The sequence below is a fragment of the Cetorhinus maximus genome, chromosome 1, assembly GCF_964194155.1.
Source record: "Cetorhinus maximus chromosome 1, sCetMax3.hap1.1, whole genome shotgun sequence".
Lineage (NCBI taxonomy): Eukaryota > Metazoa > Chordata > Chondrichthyes > Lamniformes > Cetorhinidae > Cetorhinus > Cetorhinus maximus.
In genome coordinates, this window is record NC_135879.1 from 196,868,064 (window position 1) to 196,885,154 (window position 17,091).

Below are 17,091 nucleotides of genomic sequence, written 5' to 3' on the forward strand. Positions count from 1 at the left end.
CTCATCCTGACCATACCCTTCTGATTTCCTGCTTCAGAAACTCAAGAACTGCTGCCTATCCAGCCACAGCATACCCAGGAGGAGGAGAGAAAGAAGCAGTACAACACTTCTGAAGAGACTTTGTCATTTGATCTAATACTCACAGCCAACCAACTCAGTTGCTTATAGTACATGTCCCTTTTAAGTATATTATAGAATTGGGATGTGCACGTGGTGAGTCACCAGTAAGAGTGAGCTGCAGCCAGGTCAAGGGGAAAGTATAGTTTTTGTTCCAGCTCACCGGAGGGTGAGTTTGCAGCTGAGAGCTGAGTTCTGCTACAGGGGCTCAGATATTGATGGCATGGTATATCTGAGAATGTTAATGAGGATACACACTGAGATGCTGGGTGCATTGGCTAGCCTGCCAGGCAGCCTTCTGTCACTTTCAAGGAGCAGTTAGGCAGAGGACATCTCACAGAGTTTTCCCTCTCCACAGCCTCTGCTTCACCTCCCTATTGTGCTTTGCCCCGGAGGCACTGCAATTGCAGTCTTCATACCTGTTTCGGCCTTTGTGTGGACAAGTCATCAAATTCTCTGCCAAATCTAGGAACTCATCAGGGCCTGTTCAAATACACTCAGAAGTACTTCCAGAGACTTTTCAATAGCAGAAGTTATTCTAAATTATCTTATCTGCCTGTTGGGTGCCTTGCCCTTTAAATAATACTACCGCTGAGCCCGTGTGCAGCTAAATGCAGGTTCATTGGTGAGTAACAAGTAAATACATTGAGTGGACTTGTGTGATCCAAGTTAGCAAATTGAATGCCATGACCACCGCAGATGCTTACGTTGCACTCAGGGCATGACCACATAAGCAACCTTCTAGCATGGGGCACTGCACTTTCAAATCCAGCGATGCTATGGATTTACAGCTCAACATTTTTTTAAAATATGTAATATTTGGTGACTAGGTCCCACATGGGAGACTTATAAAGAAGGCAAATGCGCATGGGATACAGGGTAATTTGATAAGGTGGATTCAAAATTGGCTTAGTTGTAGAAGGCAGAAGGTGATGACAGAAGGCTGCTTTAGTGACTGGAAGCCAGTGTCCAGTGGCATACCCCAGGGATCTGTGCTGGGTCCCCTATTATTTGTCATTTATATAAACAACATAGATGACTATGTGGGGGGTAGGATTAGTAAGTTTGCGGATGACACAAAGACTGGCCGGGTGGTTAACAGTGAGGTTGAGTGTCTTGGGCTACAGGAAGATATAGACGGGATGGTCAAATGGGCAGATAAGTGGCAGATGGAATTTAACCCTGAAAAGTGTGAGGTGATTCACTTTGGAAGGCGTAATTTGACAAGGAAGTATTCAATGAACAGCATGACACTAGGAAGTTCTGAAGAACAAAGGGACCTTGGCATGTGTGTCCATAGATCTCTGAAAGCGGAGGGGCATGTTAGTGGGGTGGTGAGAAAGGCATATGGGACACTTGCCTTTATCAATCAAGGCATAGATTACAAAAGTAGAGAGGTCATGTTGGAGTTGTATAGAACCTTGGTCAGGCCACAGCTGGAGTACTGTGTGCAGTTCTGGTCGCCACATTATAGGAAGGATGTGATTGCACTGGAGGGGTTGCAGAGGAGATTCACCAGGATGTTACCTGAGATGAAACATTTAAGTTTTGAAGAGAGATTGGATAGACTTGGGTTGTTTTTGTTGGAGCAAAGAAGACTGAGGGGCGACCTGATTGAGGTGTACGAGATTATGAGGGGCATGGACAGGGTGGATAGGGAGCAGCTGTTCCCTTTAGTTGAAGGGTCAGTCATGAGGGGACACAAGTTCAAGGTGAGGGGCAGGATGTTTAGGGGGGATGTGAGGAAAATCCTTTTTACCCAGAGAGTGGTGATGGTCTGGAATGCACTGCCTGGGAGGGTGGTGGAGGCGGGTTGCCTTACATCCTTTAAAAAGTACCTGGATGAGCACTTGGCACGTCATAACATTCAAGGCTACGGCCAAGTGCTGGTAAATGGGATTAGGTAGGTAGGTCAGGTGTTTCTCACGTGTCGGTGCAGACTCGATGGGCCGAAGGGCCTCTTCTGCACTGTGTGATTCTGTGAAATGCCTTTTCATGGTGACCTTCTTCAGTGTTCTTGCAGCTGCACTCATTCAGACAAGTGGAGACTATTCCATCACATTCGGCTGAACGACAGGAAACAGAGTAGTGGTTATGGATGTTTTTCGCACAGGAAGAAGGTTTACAGTGGAGTTCCCCAGGGGTTGGTGTTGGGAACATTGCTCTCCCTGACATGTGTTAATGACCTAGACCTTGCTGCACATTACTATATTTCTGGACATCCTTACCAGCAGGAACCGAAAGGCATCTCTAGTCCTGTCTAGGTATCTGAAATACATCTTCAACATTCCAATGGCCTGTTCAACGACATATTTGATGGTTATATGGCTCTCATTGTATTGCTCTTGCACTTCATTGAGGGGGGTTCCTCACAGGTATCATGAGCCATGTTTGAACCGGATATCTCTTGTCTCCTGTGCCAGCCCTTAAGCCCACTTCCTGGAGCAAAAAGATCCAGGATATTGGACTGACTCAGGATAAAGGTGTCTGGTTTAGGCCTGCATGAATCTCTTATCATTAGACACTAACTGCACATTGAAGGACAAATATCCCATGTGGTTTAAAAAAAAATCTGGTTCTTGTGGCAGTGCTCAGATTGCCACATGTGTGCAATTAATGGCACCCTATCTCTGTGGGAATCCAGCCAGTGAAATGAATCCAAGTGCCTACTGATTCTGGCCCATTGTCATCACTAGGGATATCTACACATCTGTCAGCCCTAGCAGCAAGCCATCAGTAACCTGCCTTAATGCATTTATGCCAGCCAAATGGAAGATCCTAGATATGTCTATAGTAGTGTCCTGGAAGGATCCGTAGGTGGGAAAGGTGACAGTGTGGTCACTTTTACAGTCACTGATAATACTTGGCCATCTGTCCTGTTGGAAGCTGCAGATGTCTGCCACTACCTGACAGGACAAACTCAGCCTGCAGAAGCTCTGCTATTCTGAGAGGGCTGTAGCCTCAACCTCTCTCCTCTGCAATTCTCTCCTATGCAACTCCTTCCAGGTTAACTCCCCTGTTCAACATCCTGCTGTGCACATGCTGATCCTACATCATCACATTATCATCGCCAAGGATAGTAATGGTCTTCCTCTTCTAATGTGCTGTCAAAAATCAAACAAAAAATCAAAAACTTTTGCTCCCTCAAACTGTTCCCAACCCACCCATTCTAGGATTTAAAATTTCTCCCACATTACAAAAATGTAAACTTGCGGAATATTTTGTGCATTTTGCATACTACTAAACAAGCAGTAACCCTCTCATAATTACAGAATTTGACACAATGCTAATTTATATATTTATACTAATTTGTATGATTCTCTACACTTTTGGTCCAATGTTTAATAGAGAGGGGTAAAGGTGCATTATGTCTTATGCAATACACCTTTTTTATGCCCAAAATAGGAATGCACCATCAACCTGCACAGGTCCACTGCTAAATTTGTGAGCCTCCTTTTTAGGTGTCCCAGTTGAACACCTTAAAGGTGCATTAGCTCCCCTTAAATATATAAATTAGGAGGACCCCAGTCAGGAATTAATCACTGCTGAGTAGGGTGTCACAGTTATCAAGGATTGATAAGTTACATTTCCTTTCTTTAACTAAAAAGTTCCTGTAGAATCAGGAGCAGGAGTGCTGCTCTGACTCCTCAGGTGTGGAGATTGTCCCTCTCTCGCACATTGCCCACTGCAATCTCCTCTTCTGTGACATACCTGAAGGCCACACTAGCGACATTGATTGTTTTACTCAAGTGAGCTGTCATTGGAGGCATAGCCAGTAACAGCAGCACACACTGAGCATGCTGAAGAGCTCGAGGGCTGATTTCCATTAATTCTCGGGCCTCTCAGTTTGAGGGCATGCTAATTGTGCATTGGCAAGTGTAAACGGGCCCACTAGCCCAGAAACATTTTCTCTGCAAATGCATACGCAACCTATATCCTTAGTGCTTCCTGTGCCAAATTTACTTTCCATCGCATTAATTTAACACACTTGTTAATAATATCCATACTTATGTTATATTCATTAGGTGTGGTGCTGACTTCGTTAGACAATTCTTACTAAACCAGCTTTTCTTGTTAATATTCATTATTTGGATATGGGTGTTACGATAAAGCTGGCACCTATTTCCCTTCCCCCATTGATAAAACTTGCTATATCACTAAAGTCACATCAATGACGTGGTTAGGACAGCAGCTGAGGAAACCAGGTTAAGACAGTCCAACAGCTTCATGCTAACTTTTGCCAAAATCAACTTTTTTATTTACTGATTCTTATTGGAACTCTCAATATAAATGTCTGCACATTGTTTGTATTCACCTGTAACCCTGTAGGTGACACTGCAGTTATATTTTTGAGCCCAGAATTTAACTCAACCCTTCCAAGTGGCTGGCTTTTCTGACCATGTGATGATTTTATTGCAATTACCTTACAAAAACTGGGCCACCTTTAGTAAAGTATTTTTGAGTATTTCTGAAAAAAGAGACATGTCTAAGCTTTTTGTCTTGCACTCATCAATATACTCACAAGAATACCAACATGAGAGAGAAAACATCAATTTATACTTTATATGAAGAAAATACTGATTGGTTGGCAAGTGGCATTGCCATGGAGAATGCACTACTGATGGTGACTGACAGTTAAGTGACAGGCATTGTTTGAAATTTAAACCAGGTGGCTTGACCCTGATTGGTCAAGGTATTGCCTTGAGGAATGAGTCAGCGAATGGCTGTCACTTTTTTGTTTAGCTGAAACAGGTGCAATGTGTGTGCATGTTCTTTCTGTCTGCAAAGAACAGGGCCTTGTATATTATTATATGTAGCCTCCAGTACATGAAAATGCACCACATCACGAGCCCAACTGACAATCTTAAATTGGTTGTCAGCATGATTCTTAGCACACTAAGGATTATTTAGCAAATGTCCAGGTCAAGCATTCCATGTCCAAATGCAGCAAGACCTGGACAATATCCAGGCTTGGGGTGACAAGTGGCAAGTAACATTCGCGCCACACAAGTGTCAGGCAATGATATTCTATGACAAGAGAGAATCCAACATTAGATTTGATTCAGCAATTGGACAGCATTTGCTATATAATACTCAATGTGCTGAGAATTACGCAGAAAGAACATGAAAACATGGAAAATAGGAGCAGGAGTAGGCCATTCGGCTCTTTGAGCCTGCTCCGCCATTCATTATGATCATGGCTGGTCATCCAACTCAATAGCCTGCTCCCGCTTTCTCCCCATTCCCTTTGATCCCTTTCGCCCCAAGTACTATATCTAACTCCTTCTTGAAAACATACAATGTTTTGGTCTCAACTATTTTCTGTGGTAACAAATTCCACAGCTCACCACTCTCTGGGTGAAGAAATTTCTCCTCATCTCAGTCCTAAATGGTCTACCCCATATCCTCAGACTGTGACCCCTGGTTTTGGACTCTGATGTACATACATTGTGCCTGTTTCAGCTAAACAAAATAAGTGACAGCCATTCGCTGACTTTCATTCCTCAGGGCAATGCCTTGACCAATCAGGATCAAACTGCCTGGTTTAAATTTCAAACAATGTTTGGCAGTTAACTGTCAGTCACCATCAGCGGTGCATTCTCCATGGTAACACCACTTGCCAACCAATCAGCACTCTTTTCAAATACAGTATAAATTGTTGTTTACTCCCTTATATCTTGTGACTGTCCTGACGAGCAGAAGACAAAAAGCTTAGACATGTCTCTTTTTTCATCAATACTCAAGTTCTGTACTACCAAATGATTATAAGTATTTTTGCTCGTGCTTTGCTGGTGCGCAGGAAGTTCTGAAAATCAAGAAGCTACTACCAGGTGAGGAACAGAAACCAAGACTGGGAGAAGAAAGGAAACTGAAGGTGGGGAAGTATTCACAGGGGAGAAGTTAGAAGTGATAGGAACTTTAAATTCATCAGTAACTAATAGTAACTCACCGAAACTGCATCAGTAACTAACAATAATACTGATAATATTTAGATTCCTCTCATAGCCAACAGTAATACCATAACTCACTCACAGTGCTGAACTTTGTCGGGTGGTGATGGCCTCTAAAGTGGGCCAGAAAGCTCGGGTCAACCCTGCCTTGGCCTTCTCCAGGAGCCCTAACCTGATTCGGTGGCCAATTAATGGCCTAGGGTCAAGGCTCCTGTCCCTTTAATGGCAGTGATCTCATTTCCAAGAGCTGGCAGCCAGTCAAAGGGCCAGCAGCTGTTCAGTCCCAGCAGTGCTAGAAGCAATGGTCAATGCTGGGACTGGATTCAGCCTGGAGTAGCATCATGGACACAGTCCTGGAACCCAGGTGAGTGGGCCTGAGGTCACCAGGGCAGGTAAGGCAGGCCCCGGCGAGGAAGCCTTTGCAGACTCTGTGTATCCTCATCACAACTTGCTTTCCATTTTTGCGACATCAGCAAATTTGGCTACTATGCTGTTGATCATTTCATCCAGGTCATTAATATAGATCATAAATGATTGAGGGCATAGAACTGATGATTCCTGTGATACTCCACTAGTTATAGTTTGCCAACCTAAAATAACCTAATCCCGATTCTTGTTAACCAGTCTTCTATCCGTGGTAATATATCACCCACAACATGATGAACTTTTGTCTTGTGTAGTAACCTTTCATGTGGTACCTTACTGAATGCCTTTTGGAAATCCAAACACACTACTACCTACTTTATCCTTTATCCACCCTGCTTGCTACATCCTCAAAGTTGTCAAACACGATTCCCCTTTCACAAAACCATGTTGACTCTAACTGATTGTATTATGATTTTCTAAATGTCCTGCTACTATCTCCTTATTAATGGATTCTTTGCACCGCCACCCCAAACCCCCACCCATACACTTCTGGCAGCAGCAGCCCCAGTCCTAGAAACCCGGAAGCAAGGAATGGTTCTTTACAACAGCAGGGAGGGATGAAGGGTTGACATCATTGGTCTATAAGACCACTCTGTACCCTTATTAATTGCTCGGATTATTTATATATTTACTTATTTACTTTTATTTGTTGGTTTAATTAGCACCTACTCTCACCCCTGCACCAACTTCCCACTCTCATCAAATTTCCATTATTACTCGCTTTAGCAAACCACTCCATTTAGCAGATGTATCCAGCTCTGTGTGCAGTCTGTTTGGATCAATGGGCTCAAATGGCCTTCCTCATCTGCATTTAAGTATTGAGTAAGAGAAAAATTAAAAGATTTTGTGCTGCCATTTTTTTTAAAAAGTAAAAATTGGTGATTTACTTAATTACAGCGTGAATTTCCTTACTCTAAGTGACTATTAAGAGGAAGTATCACTATCAATGTCCATATTTTTTTCAAATCCAAGCTTTCAAAATGGGCTTGAATTTAATATATCTGCATTTTACAGGAAAATACTCTGTACATATAAGTGAGAAAGAATTCTAAAAGCAATAGTAGAAGTGAGGCTTGTATCCGTGTTTTTGCTGGTGTATCCCATTAATGGGCGGTGTAATTATAAAACTGAGAAGGGTACATGAGACTGAGCAGGCAGGTTATAACAATCCATCTTCAGACTAGTAATTTTCAATGCATAGAGCTTATTGTAGAAGTGTCACTATTGAAATTGTAAGGAATACATCTCAAGCTGCATTATAACAGTGACTACAAAGCATTTGGGGATGTCCTGAGGGTGTGAAAGATTCTATTTAAGTGCAAGTCTCCCATCATTTCATTAATACTTAGCATAATTCCTAACAATTTAATTGTTTGCACACTTTGGTTCAGCACTTTTAGACTTCAGTGGGCCAAAAGGCCTTTTCTTGCCCCATGCTTTTTTTGCATTTTCTTTCTTGATAAATGTGTCAAAACTCAATTGCTAATAAAAACAAATAGCTTTAAAATCATGTTTGCTGCAGTATTGCACACAGACACAAATGAATTTAATTCAGCAACCTGGTGTAGTGATAGCAAATTCTCACAGAAATCTACTTTATTACAAGAATAGGCTAATTTCAGGCATTAATCCAAGATCTAAAGTTCTCTGCAGGAGACCCCAAACATTTTGTATCCAACCATGAAGGCATGCAGCAAAAATATGAATGGAATGATTTCAAAATTCCACTGTGATTTGCTGAATTACAGCATAGCCTTTAAGACTCAGACCTCACAAAAGTATTCTATTTGTACTTCACAGCTACAGTTTTTGCACCATTGTGAGGTTTGCACAACTGAATCTGCTTTAGCTCAAGTCTAAATACAAATTAAAGTTTCCTATTTGCAGCCATTTGAAGAACTAGATCATATAGTGAACCTGCAGCATCCTCTTTTTGTAATGCTGTATTTGTCAATTTTGTAATTTAGATTGCAACCATTTTTTTTGATCCAACAAAGATCTCAATCAGGAAGTGACGACATAAAAATGTTAACTTGAAGAAAATAGGAAGGAACAAATAGTCACAGAAACTTGCATAGATTATCTTTTGAAGACCTCATGGTAAATGCCTCCTATAATAGCTGAAACTCAGAACAACTATGAAAAGAAAGTAATTGAATCCACGCCACTTCTTTCCAAAATTAACAAATAATATTCCCCGGATGGATGAGCTTTGATGGTAAGAGTGGGTCATCCAGGGGAGGAAAAAGCTGAATGGGTAAATTGCCCTTCCTACACAATTCAAGCCTAATTCATGATGGGTTGATGAAGAAGCTGTCTGGTGGCATACAGCATCAGCATGAAGACCAAGTTTAAGACAGGTTCACTGTTAGGGTAAAACTTGTTCTATACTGTATCAGCAACGGAGCAGGGGTTCTTCTCTATGCTAGGTATAGCAAAATTGTAAGCACACTTAAGGAAAAGTTTATATGATTTCATTACACCTCCCAAACAGAAGAAATCCTCCCCCAATATATCTGAACTCCCAACTTCAGATCACCATCTGCTAATTACACTTCTATTTCCAGTTACCACTGTAAGCTAACAAGCAAATCATGTAATTTTGTGCTGTGAATTTGCACTGATTATCAAACTCTTTTGCTTAGCAAAGAAACTTCTCTCTCCTTAACACTAGCCTGGATTTCAAACTGGATCTCAGAAGTGAAATGACAATGTACTGACCTACGTACCACCATTTTCCTTCTTCTATTAAAGATAGTCTGAAAAATAATAGGCAAACTTTAAACTTTGGCAGCTGAGATTGGATTGGCTACCTATTATACATCCCACTTGATTTTCCTTACCAATGAAGGGTGTATCCTGGGCAGAAAATCTAATCTTGCCAATTTTACACTTCTGCATAAGTTGAGAATTTCTGAGATATTTCACCATATAATTTATTGTATAATCCTGCTGAATATTTAAAGCGGCTTCTCCGACAATGTAATTAATCATATTGTGTGCTCTAAACTATCATTATCCCATTCAATTTTAGGCAAAGAAAGGACAAGAAGTACAAAAAGGGCCTGAAGTGGAAAAAGCCAAAATGGACAAGTTGCTGAGTCTGGTTAGAGACCCCGACATTAAGCGGAACTAATGTAATCCCTTCTGTGAGAATATTTAATCAATATGTCCAAATGTATCAGTATTCATGCATGGGTCATACAGGAGCACATCTAACTCAGCAAGCCACACTCAGAAATGAGGGACCGGTTAACTATTGTCACAACATATTTAAAAATACAATGTAACATCCTCACAGGATGCGATGGTTTCATTCATATATTCAGCAAAACCTATTTATAACTAAATTTATTTTTTCTGCTGTTTAATGGTAGTTCTGATAATCTATAGAAACATAAAGATTTGTTAAAATTGTGGCTATCTTTATTTTGGTGCATCTTACAAATAAAGTACTGTATGTTATTTGATTGCAGAGAAATGTATACTTCATATATAAATTTTTTTTTTCCCATTTGTAGTGATTCTGCTGTTCAATTAATTGAAACATCAGTACATTAATTCCAGTTTATAAGATAAACTAAAGCTTTTCACTCTGCTTCACAAGTCCTTTAGGTTCTGGGGCTGTTTTTGAATAAAGATTATGTTTATGCTGCAAAGTAGGCAATTGTCAAATATTTTAGTTTTATACAAAACTGAAAATCGCACCCCCCCTCCCCCCAACAAACATTCTGTGGGCTGATTCCAAAAGGATTATTTACATCATTTATATATTTACTGAAAAATATCAGTGATGCACTTTTGAATGAACTGTTCCTAGTTTTTCCTCTATTTTCCTTAGCACTACAAAAGTTGTCTTAGGTGATATATAGTACCAGTCATCTCTGCTATTTTCCTAGCTGTGTTGCTTTGTATAAACTGTTCATCTGTACCATTTTCCACATCTTTCAGTACTGAAGGAGGGTCAGCAACCTGACACATTAACCCTACCTTCGTCTGTCCAGATTCTGCCTAATCTGCCAAATGTTCATAATATTTTTTTTTAAAAGAAAGCAGTCGACAACTATAAATTTTTTTAAGAATGTCAGGTGAATCTTTTTCCTTATTAATGTAGGATGTCAGGGCTAGGAACTGAAGATGTAATACTTGCCTACTTTAGGCACGCAGAACAGGATTTTCCGCCCAGGTTACGCTGGCTCCATGGTGTAACATGGGCACAATTTGATGACTTCAGGAATCACTCTGCTGGGTAACCACTTACCCACCACTTCCAGTATTGTCTATTTGATATGACATCAGACATATGATATATCTGTCCAAATATGAGGTGAGCATTTTATAAATGTATGCAAATGTTGGAATATATCATAAAATATTATTTACTATCATTTGTGTTTTCTCGGCACAAAAGCACGTGTCCCCAACAGTCAAAGTTGCTATGGGTGGCAGATGGGAGATTCAAATTGAAAATACCTTGGAGGTATTTGCTATAATCACGAGGCAGTCAATTGAACAGTACAGTTAAGCTGTTTTAAATTTTTGTATTAAAATAATTCTCTTTTTTCCCCACTATCACTGAAGCTGTCAAGCGAATTTCACCGTGATAGGTCTCCAAATCCTGGTGCAGTCCATTCTTCACACTCCCCTTGCCCTATATTGACCGAGTTCCTGGCAAAGGTTGAGAGCCTGCCCTAATTATTTAAAATGTCTTGCTTCTAAAATATCTACCATGCTTAGAAGAATAACCACATAGCAGGCAAATAATTTCATGATGGAAAATCCCAGCTCCAATGTCAAAATAATTACTCAAAATCAAGTACAGCATGTCTTCAGGCAAAGCTCCTTCTACTCCATCCAGGTAACTTCCATTCATACAGGATCATTCTTCACTTCCACTGGCCCTGGTAGAATTGTTCTAACTCCTTCTGCCGTCCTTCATTGCCTGTCTCAGTAAAATTAGCTATTTGTGTCACACTGTAAACAATTTAGTGCTGTATACCTTATGCTTTAGGAACTGGGTTATGGCAGTTATAGCCATCAAGGGAGAAGACTTTAATTCTGAAATAAAAACAGAAAATGCTGAAAATGCTCAGCAGGTCTCGTAGCATCTGTGCAGAGAAAATAATCAACCCGAAATGTAACTCTGTTTCTCTCTCCACAGATGTTATCATACCTGCTGAGCATTTCCAGAAGTTTCTATTTTATTTCAGATTTCCAGCATCTGCAATATTTTATCTTTGTAAACTTTAATTTTGGCTTTGTTTGAACCCATGCCTCAGAGGTGAAAGTACACCACTGACTCCCTCCTCCCACCCGATACGCACTGACACCTTCAATGCCTCCAATCCTCAACTACTCAAAACTCTTCCACACTCCAATCCACTTCTTTGATCCAGGCCCAAGATGCCTCGCTATTCAAATACCAGAAGTCAAGAAAGCTGTGAGGATACATGTTTACCAGACTCAGAAGGTTAGAATGCAGAGAAGTTAGAAGTTTTCTTTTGTTTAAGTCAAGCAAAATGGGATAGCAAAGCATGTTCATTAGTTTCTGTTATTACCTGAAGTCAAGTTGTACTGATTGTATTAAGTGACTTTGAGCATAACTGTCGGTCAGTGTTTATTTTCTCTGAATAAAGGCAGTTTAGCGACTCATGTCTGGCACTGACATACCATGTGCCTTCCGTCCAACTTAAAAAAATTGAAGAATCACACTTCAAGGAATGTGCAACAGACATAATATCTAGTTTGTATGTCAAAAGGGGACAAGTTGTTATATTAACTGGATTGCACTATTGTATAAATTGATATTAGGCAATGTGAGCCAACTCTAGCATGGGATGCTCTGATAGTGTGATTGTTGGCAATGAACCCAAGAAGGTAGCTATGAAAAAACGAATTTCTAACAATCCCTAATTGACAGCCACACATCCAAGTCTTACTATTTCTTCTCCACCTGAAACTACTGCACATGCCCAGACTCCTCTCCCCCCAACTCTATGACAGCATCTTGCCCTCTAATCCTGATACATATTGCCTGCCATTTTGCTGCATACCCTAGGCATTGAGTGCATCTATAAATTTGAGAGCAACATAGAAATTAAAAATATTCATGTGAGGAGCCACAAGCTTTGGCAAATTTACACTTAAAATGAGATACGAAACAATGAGTAAATGTGAGATACAGACACCAGTTACAGAGATACAATTAGTAACATGGCTGGACATCAGCAATTTTATAACATATTGAGAGTAAAGTTGGTCTTGGATAGTGTGTGTAATGAGTAATGCAAATTGGCAAACCTGGGCAGCACCTTCCAAACCTCCAACCTTAACAACCTAAATAGGCAAAGGAAGTAGATAGGGTAGGATGAAAAACATAGTGTCGATTTGCTACCTCCCTGTTTTTTGCTTCTAAGCAAGACCAATTTTATCCCATTTTGTTTTGTATAGTGTATGTTCCTGCCATTTCACAGTGGATCCTCCAACTCAATGTGAGCAATACCATGGAAGATCCATTAATGTTTTAAAACTTTTTTTTAACTCCGTTCCTCCTCATGAAAACATGTTTTGTATCTATCTATTAAGCTCACATATCAGAATGAAATTTTAAACTTGCTGTGTTGGAAATTTTTGGTTGTGCACCAGTTGTTCTTATAAATTCAGATTGTTATCAGCACATTCTGTCTGCCTCAGATTGTATGTTAATACTAGGTCAGAGGCAAGGAAAGCATGAACACGATTTAATCTGTAAATCTTCATTTTCCCTGGACTTTATAAACTGATGCTACATTCTAAAGTCTTTTCAACGGCTCCCAAATTGCACCTCCGTAGTTAACTTCTTTTTTTCAATAAAGAGGAAACTGGACCAATTATAGAGATAAATCTTCATAATTACAAGGGATGAAGCCTCAACCTGTATTTGCTTAATAAGATTTCCTTATTCTTTTGTTTGGTTATCTGTTATGGCGGAGGACAAGAGACGGTTTCTTTATTAGTTATCTGATGCATAAATTCAAGTTACTCCAACCAGCTGGCAAACTCGACCAAAACAGACATTTTCAGCGTCCGAGTCTTTCATTTCCACTGTGCCCCTCACCGCTGCATCATCACAAACACAGCATTTAATGCAGACACCAAAAGGGTGAACAGCGCGTCTTTACCACCAGTTACTGTTTCCTTCCTTAACGAGGGAAGTTACTGTCGGCATTTCGAAATCAAACATCGAAATCCCCTCAACTGGCCGTTTTCCTACCAAGAAAATACGCCACCACACCGCCACCAGCGCCCCTCCCCCCGCAACATATCCTTTCAAGTTTATACAACAACACGCCTGTCAAAAAACCGAGAAAATAAGTTTTTATAATTACCATATCATATATATTTACGTAAATTAGAAATACTAAAAGACGGGGGGGGAAAGTCCAAGTAAATGCTGAACAGTGCAACAATAAATTAGCAAGTGCTGAAGAAATGCCATTGAAGGTGTCAGACTTGTTTTATTATTAAACTAGATTACATAAAGCTTAAAGGGAACCGCGCCTGACGATGGGGAAACAGGACATCAGTCTGAGTCTGGAAGCACGTTCTGGGTTTATCGCTAGATACACAGCGTGGGTGTAACCCCGCATTGTGCTATACCGAAGAGCGGGTAATAGCGCGTAAGGCATCTTCCGTTCACCCCAATTCTATGCGGCGCTTGAGACTGATCTCTTACTGCTTGCTTATTGCGATGTTATATTTTTTAAAAGTAAAACAGATTTTACGCCCGTCTCTGCCGATGGCACTGACCGGATCCAAACCCTGGCGTTGGATTCTTCCAATACAGTTCCAAGAGCCAATATCCCAGCTTGTCAGAGATTTCCAAGTTTTTTACTAAGTGAATTTTTCAGTGATCCATTATTTGGTTAAAATTCCTCCCTGTTCCTGGATGACGTTTTTTCTCTTTCGCTTAAATGCTTTCAATTTGTGAAACCCCCGACCTCATATCTCCCGATGGAATTGCAGCTTTGTGCCTTTTTTTTTTAAGTTCAAACTTTGATCTTGCTGGGTTTTTTTTTGGCTCGCCCACTTTTAACAGACGCTTGCATGTTAACGTTAGGGATTCAGTAAGTATTTCTCTTCACTTTTTATTAGCCTCGAGTCCGCGATCGGGGTCTTCTCCTCCGCTGTCGAAGGCTGCTTGCAAGCCTTGTACAGGATAACCAGGAGAACCAACACCAGCAGCGCCAAAACGCAGTTGAACACAATGGCGATGATCGCCCCGGTCGATAAAGGAGCACTCATGGCAGAGCGGCAGGCAAATCCGGAGCGGTGGAAGAAAATGGAGAAAGAAATCGAGGGAGGGCGGTGGCGGTGGTCAATCAGCCCGGAGTGCGCGGACTTTGCTTTGCCCTGCTCTGGGTCAGAAGCCTATCGGATACTGAGCGACCCATCCAACATTCAAGTTGGAATGGAGCGCCACAGAAAGCTCTCCCGGGCTGAGAGATCAGGGAATTCTTCACTGGTATTCCTGACAGTCCAGACCCTACTTACAAGGCACGACAGCGGATAGTTGTCAGTGGATTCAAAGCCGCCGGTTTTAGCGATGATTTCCTCCCAACGCGATCCGTGGGGAAATATTCGATAAATCAGAGTGGGTGTCCAGATATTCATTTACTCACCCCGACAGTGCACTTATCTTCCAGGGAACCTGGCGTGGCAGTGGCAAGGTGCGACCCTTTCTACTTAATCCAGTGTGAATGCACTTTTCACTCCCCCTTCTCCGTTAGTCCCTTTTTTCGGCTCCGGGATTGTCCACCTCCGGGTCTACAATTCCGACTTTCTGGAGTTAGTAACTGCAGGCAGTCTCCCCGGTGATGATGAAGACTGGACTGCTGCTGCTGTCCCGGGCATTGGCCAGCTGTTGCTCTCGGTGTCCGGCTGTATTGGAAGCCGCCACTCCACTCACCTTGCAGCTGCTTTGCTTCCAGTCCTGATAAGCATTGGGGATGAAGATGGGAACCCGTCAGTGTCGGGGAAACAGCCCCGCCTCCCTCTCTCCCATTGGCCAGCCAAGGGCGACGCTCTGTTTTGGAATGTTGCTTTTGTTTTGGAACGTTCACATTGCAATGCTCAGTGACCATTGGTTGGTGGCGCTGTCAATCACAGAATCGACACTTGCTCTGATTCAGTTATGGGTGAAACTTCAGGGAGGAAGGAGGGTCTGGAAGTGTAACTCCCGTGCATTAATATGCTCTTCGGAAACAGTTTGCACATCTCCAGCATCAAACCGGTAGCGCTGCTTACAATAAATCAAAGGCGATGCTCCTGTGAAAGGACAGAAGCTGCGTACAATGAATTATTCTGCGGTTACGGTGGTTCTGTGTTCCCTAAAGGCCACACAATGTAATTGCTTAATAAATACAACTTCCATGCACTTTAATTTTGAGGGCATTGCGAAGAGCGGAAATGCTTGTTAATTTCTGGGCTCCAGGTGGGAAAGGAATGTTAAACTTATAAAACTTTGAAATATGACATTTGTCTCAAGACTTTTGAAATATGACAGATGACCCAGAGTTTCCTGAAAATTACAGAATCGCAGAATTTTAACGGCACGGAAGGAGGCCATTCGGCCCATCGCGTCTGACCGGCTTTCCAGATGAGCATTATGACCTAGTGTCATTGCCCTGCCTTTTCCCCGTACCCCTGCACATTGTTTCTATTCAAATAATCATCCAATGCCCTCTTGAATGCCTCGATTGATCCTGCATCCACCACATTTCCAGGCAGTTACATTAGTTATATTGCTGATGAACCTTTTGAAAGTATTACACCTGTTAGTTGGTGCAGGAATTGGCGCAAACTCTGTGTAAAATGAACTGCGAAAAGCAGGAAAATAACCTGAAAACTTCTGTGCGGCTTTTAGAAACACTATACACCCTACAACTCTACCTCTAAACCTTAACCCACTTTGAGGAGAAGGAATTATGGACACTCAGCTCTTGCTATCAGCTAAAATGGTCATATGTTTACTGATAAGAGCAATTTGCTTCATGATGATATGACTGCAGCTGTCTTGAGTGGGAGATCTGAAACAGACACCCTCAAAATTCAGACTGAGGTCAAACAAGGATGTATGATAGTCCCGTACTATTCAAAATCCAACTAACAGTAGCTATTCACCTCACCAAAGATCAACTGCTCTCTGGTGCCAGCATTAACTACCATCTGGATGAAAGTAACCTCTTTAACCTTGATTGCATCCATGCCAAAATTAAACTGACCATTGTAGACTTACATGATCTACAGTTTGTGAATGGTTGCAGTATTATTGCCCACTCTGCAACAGATTTGCAAGCTACTATTCATCTCTTTAATTCTGCATGCAAGAAACTCAGCCTGTCTTTGAATGTTGCCAAAACAAAATTCATCTATCAACCCACCATCTGGTCAGCTAGATATTCCACCTCCAATAGATGTTGAAGGGAAGACTCTGGAATATGTTGAACACTTCCCATACCTTGGCAGCCACCACTCTCAATAGGCCACCATTGCTTAGGAGATCCAACACTAAATCAGCTGCACCACTTCAATCTTCGATGGAAGGGAGAGTTTGACA

The 17,091-nt window shown here is 41.4% G+C and overlaps 1 protein-coding gene across 1 annotated transcript in view; it reads left to right on the top strand.

The window, feature by feature from the left end:
* dnai1.2 (dynein, axonemal, intermediate chain 1, paralog 2) overlaps positions 1–15,016 on the top strand; it is a 332,040-nt gene extending 317,024 nt beyond the window's left edge. Inside the window, exon 20 of the mRNA XM_078538947.1 lies at positions 9,529–15,016. Within this exon, the coding sequence (XP_078395073.1) occupies positions 9,529–9,630 (102 nt within the window). The 3' untranslated portion in view covers positions 9,631–15,016. The remainder of the gene's footprint in view (positions 1–9,528) is intronic.
* Positions 15,017–17,091: the final 2,075 nt, after the last annotated feature.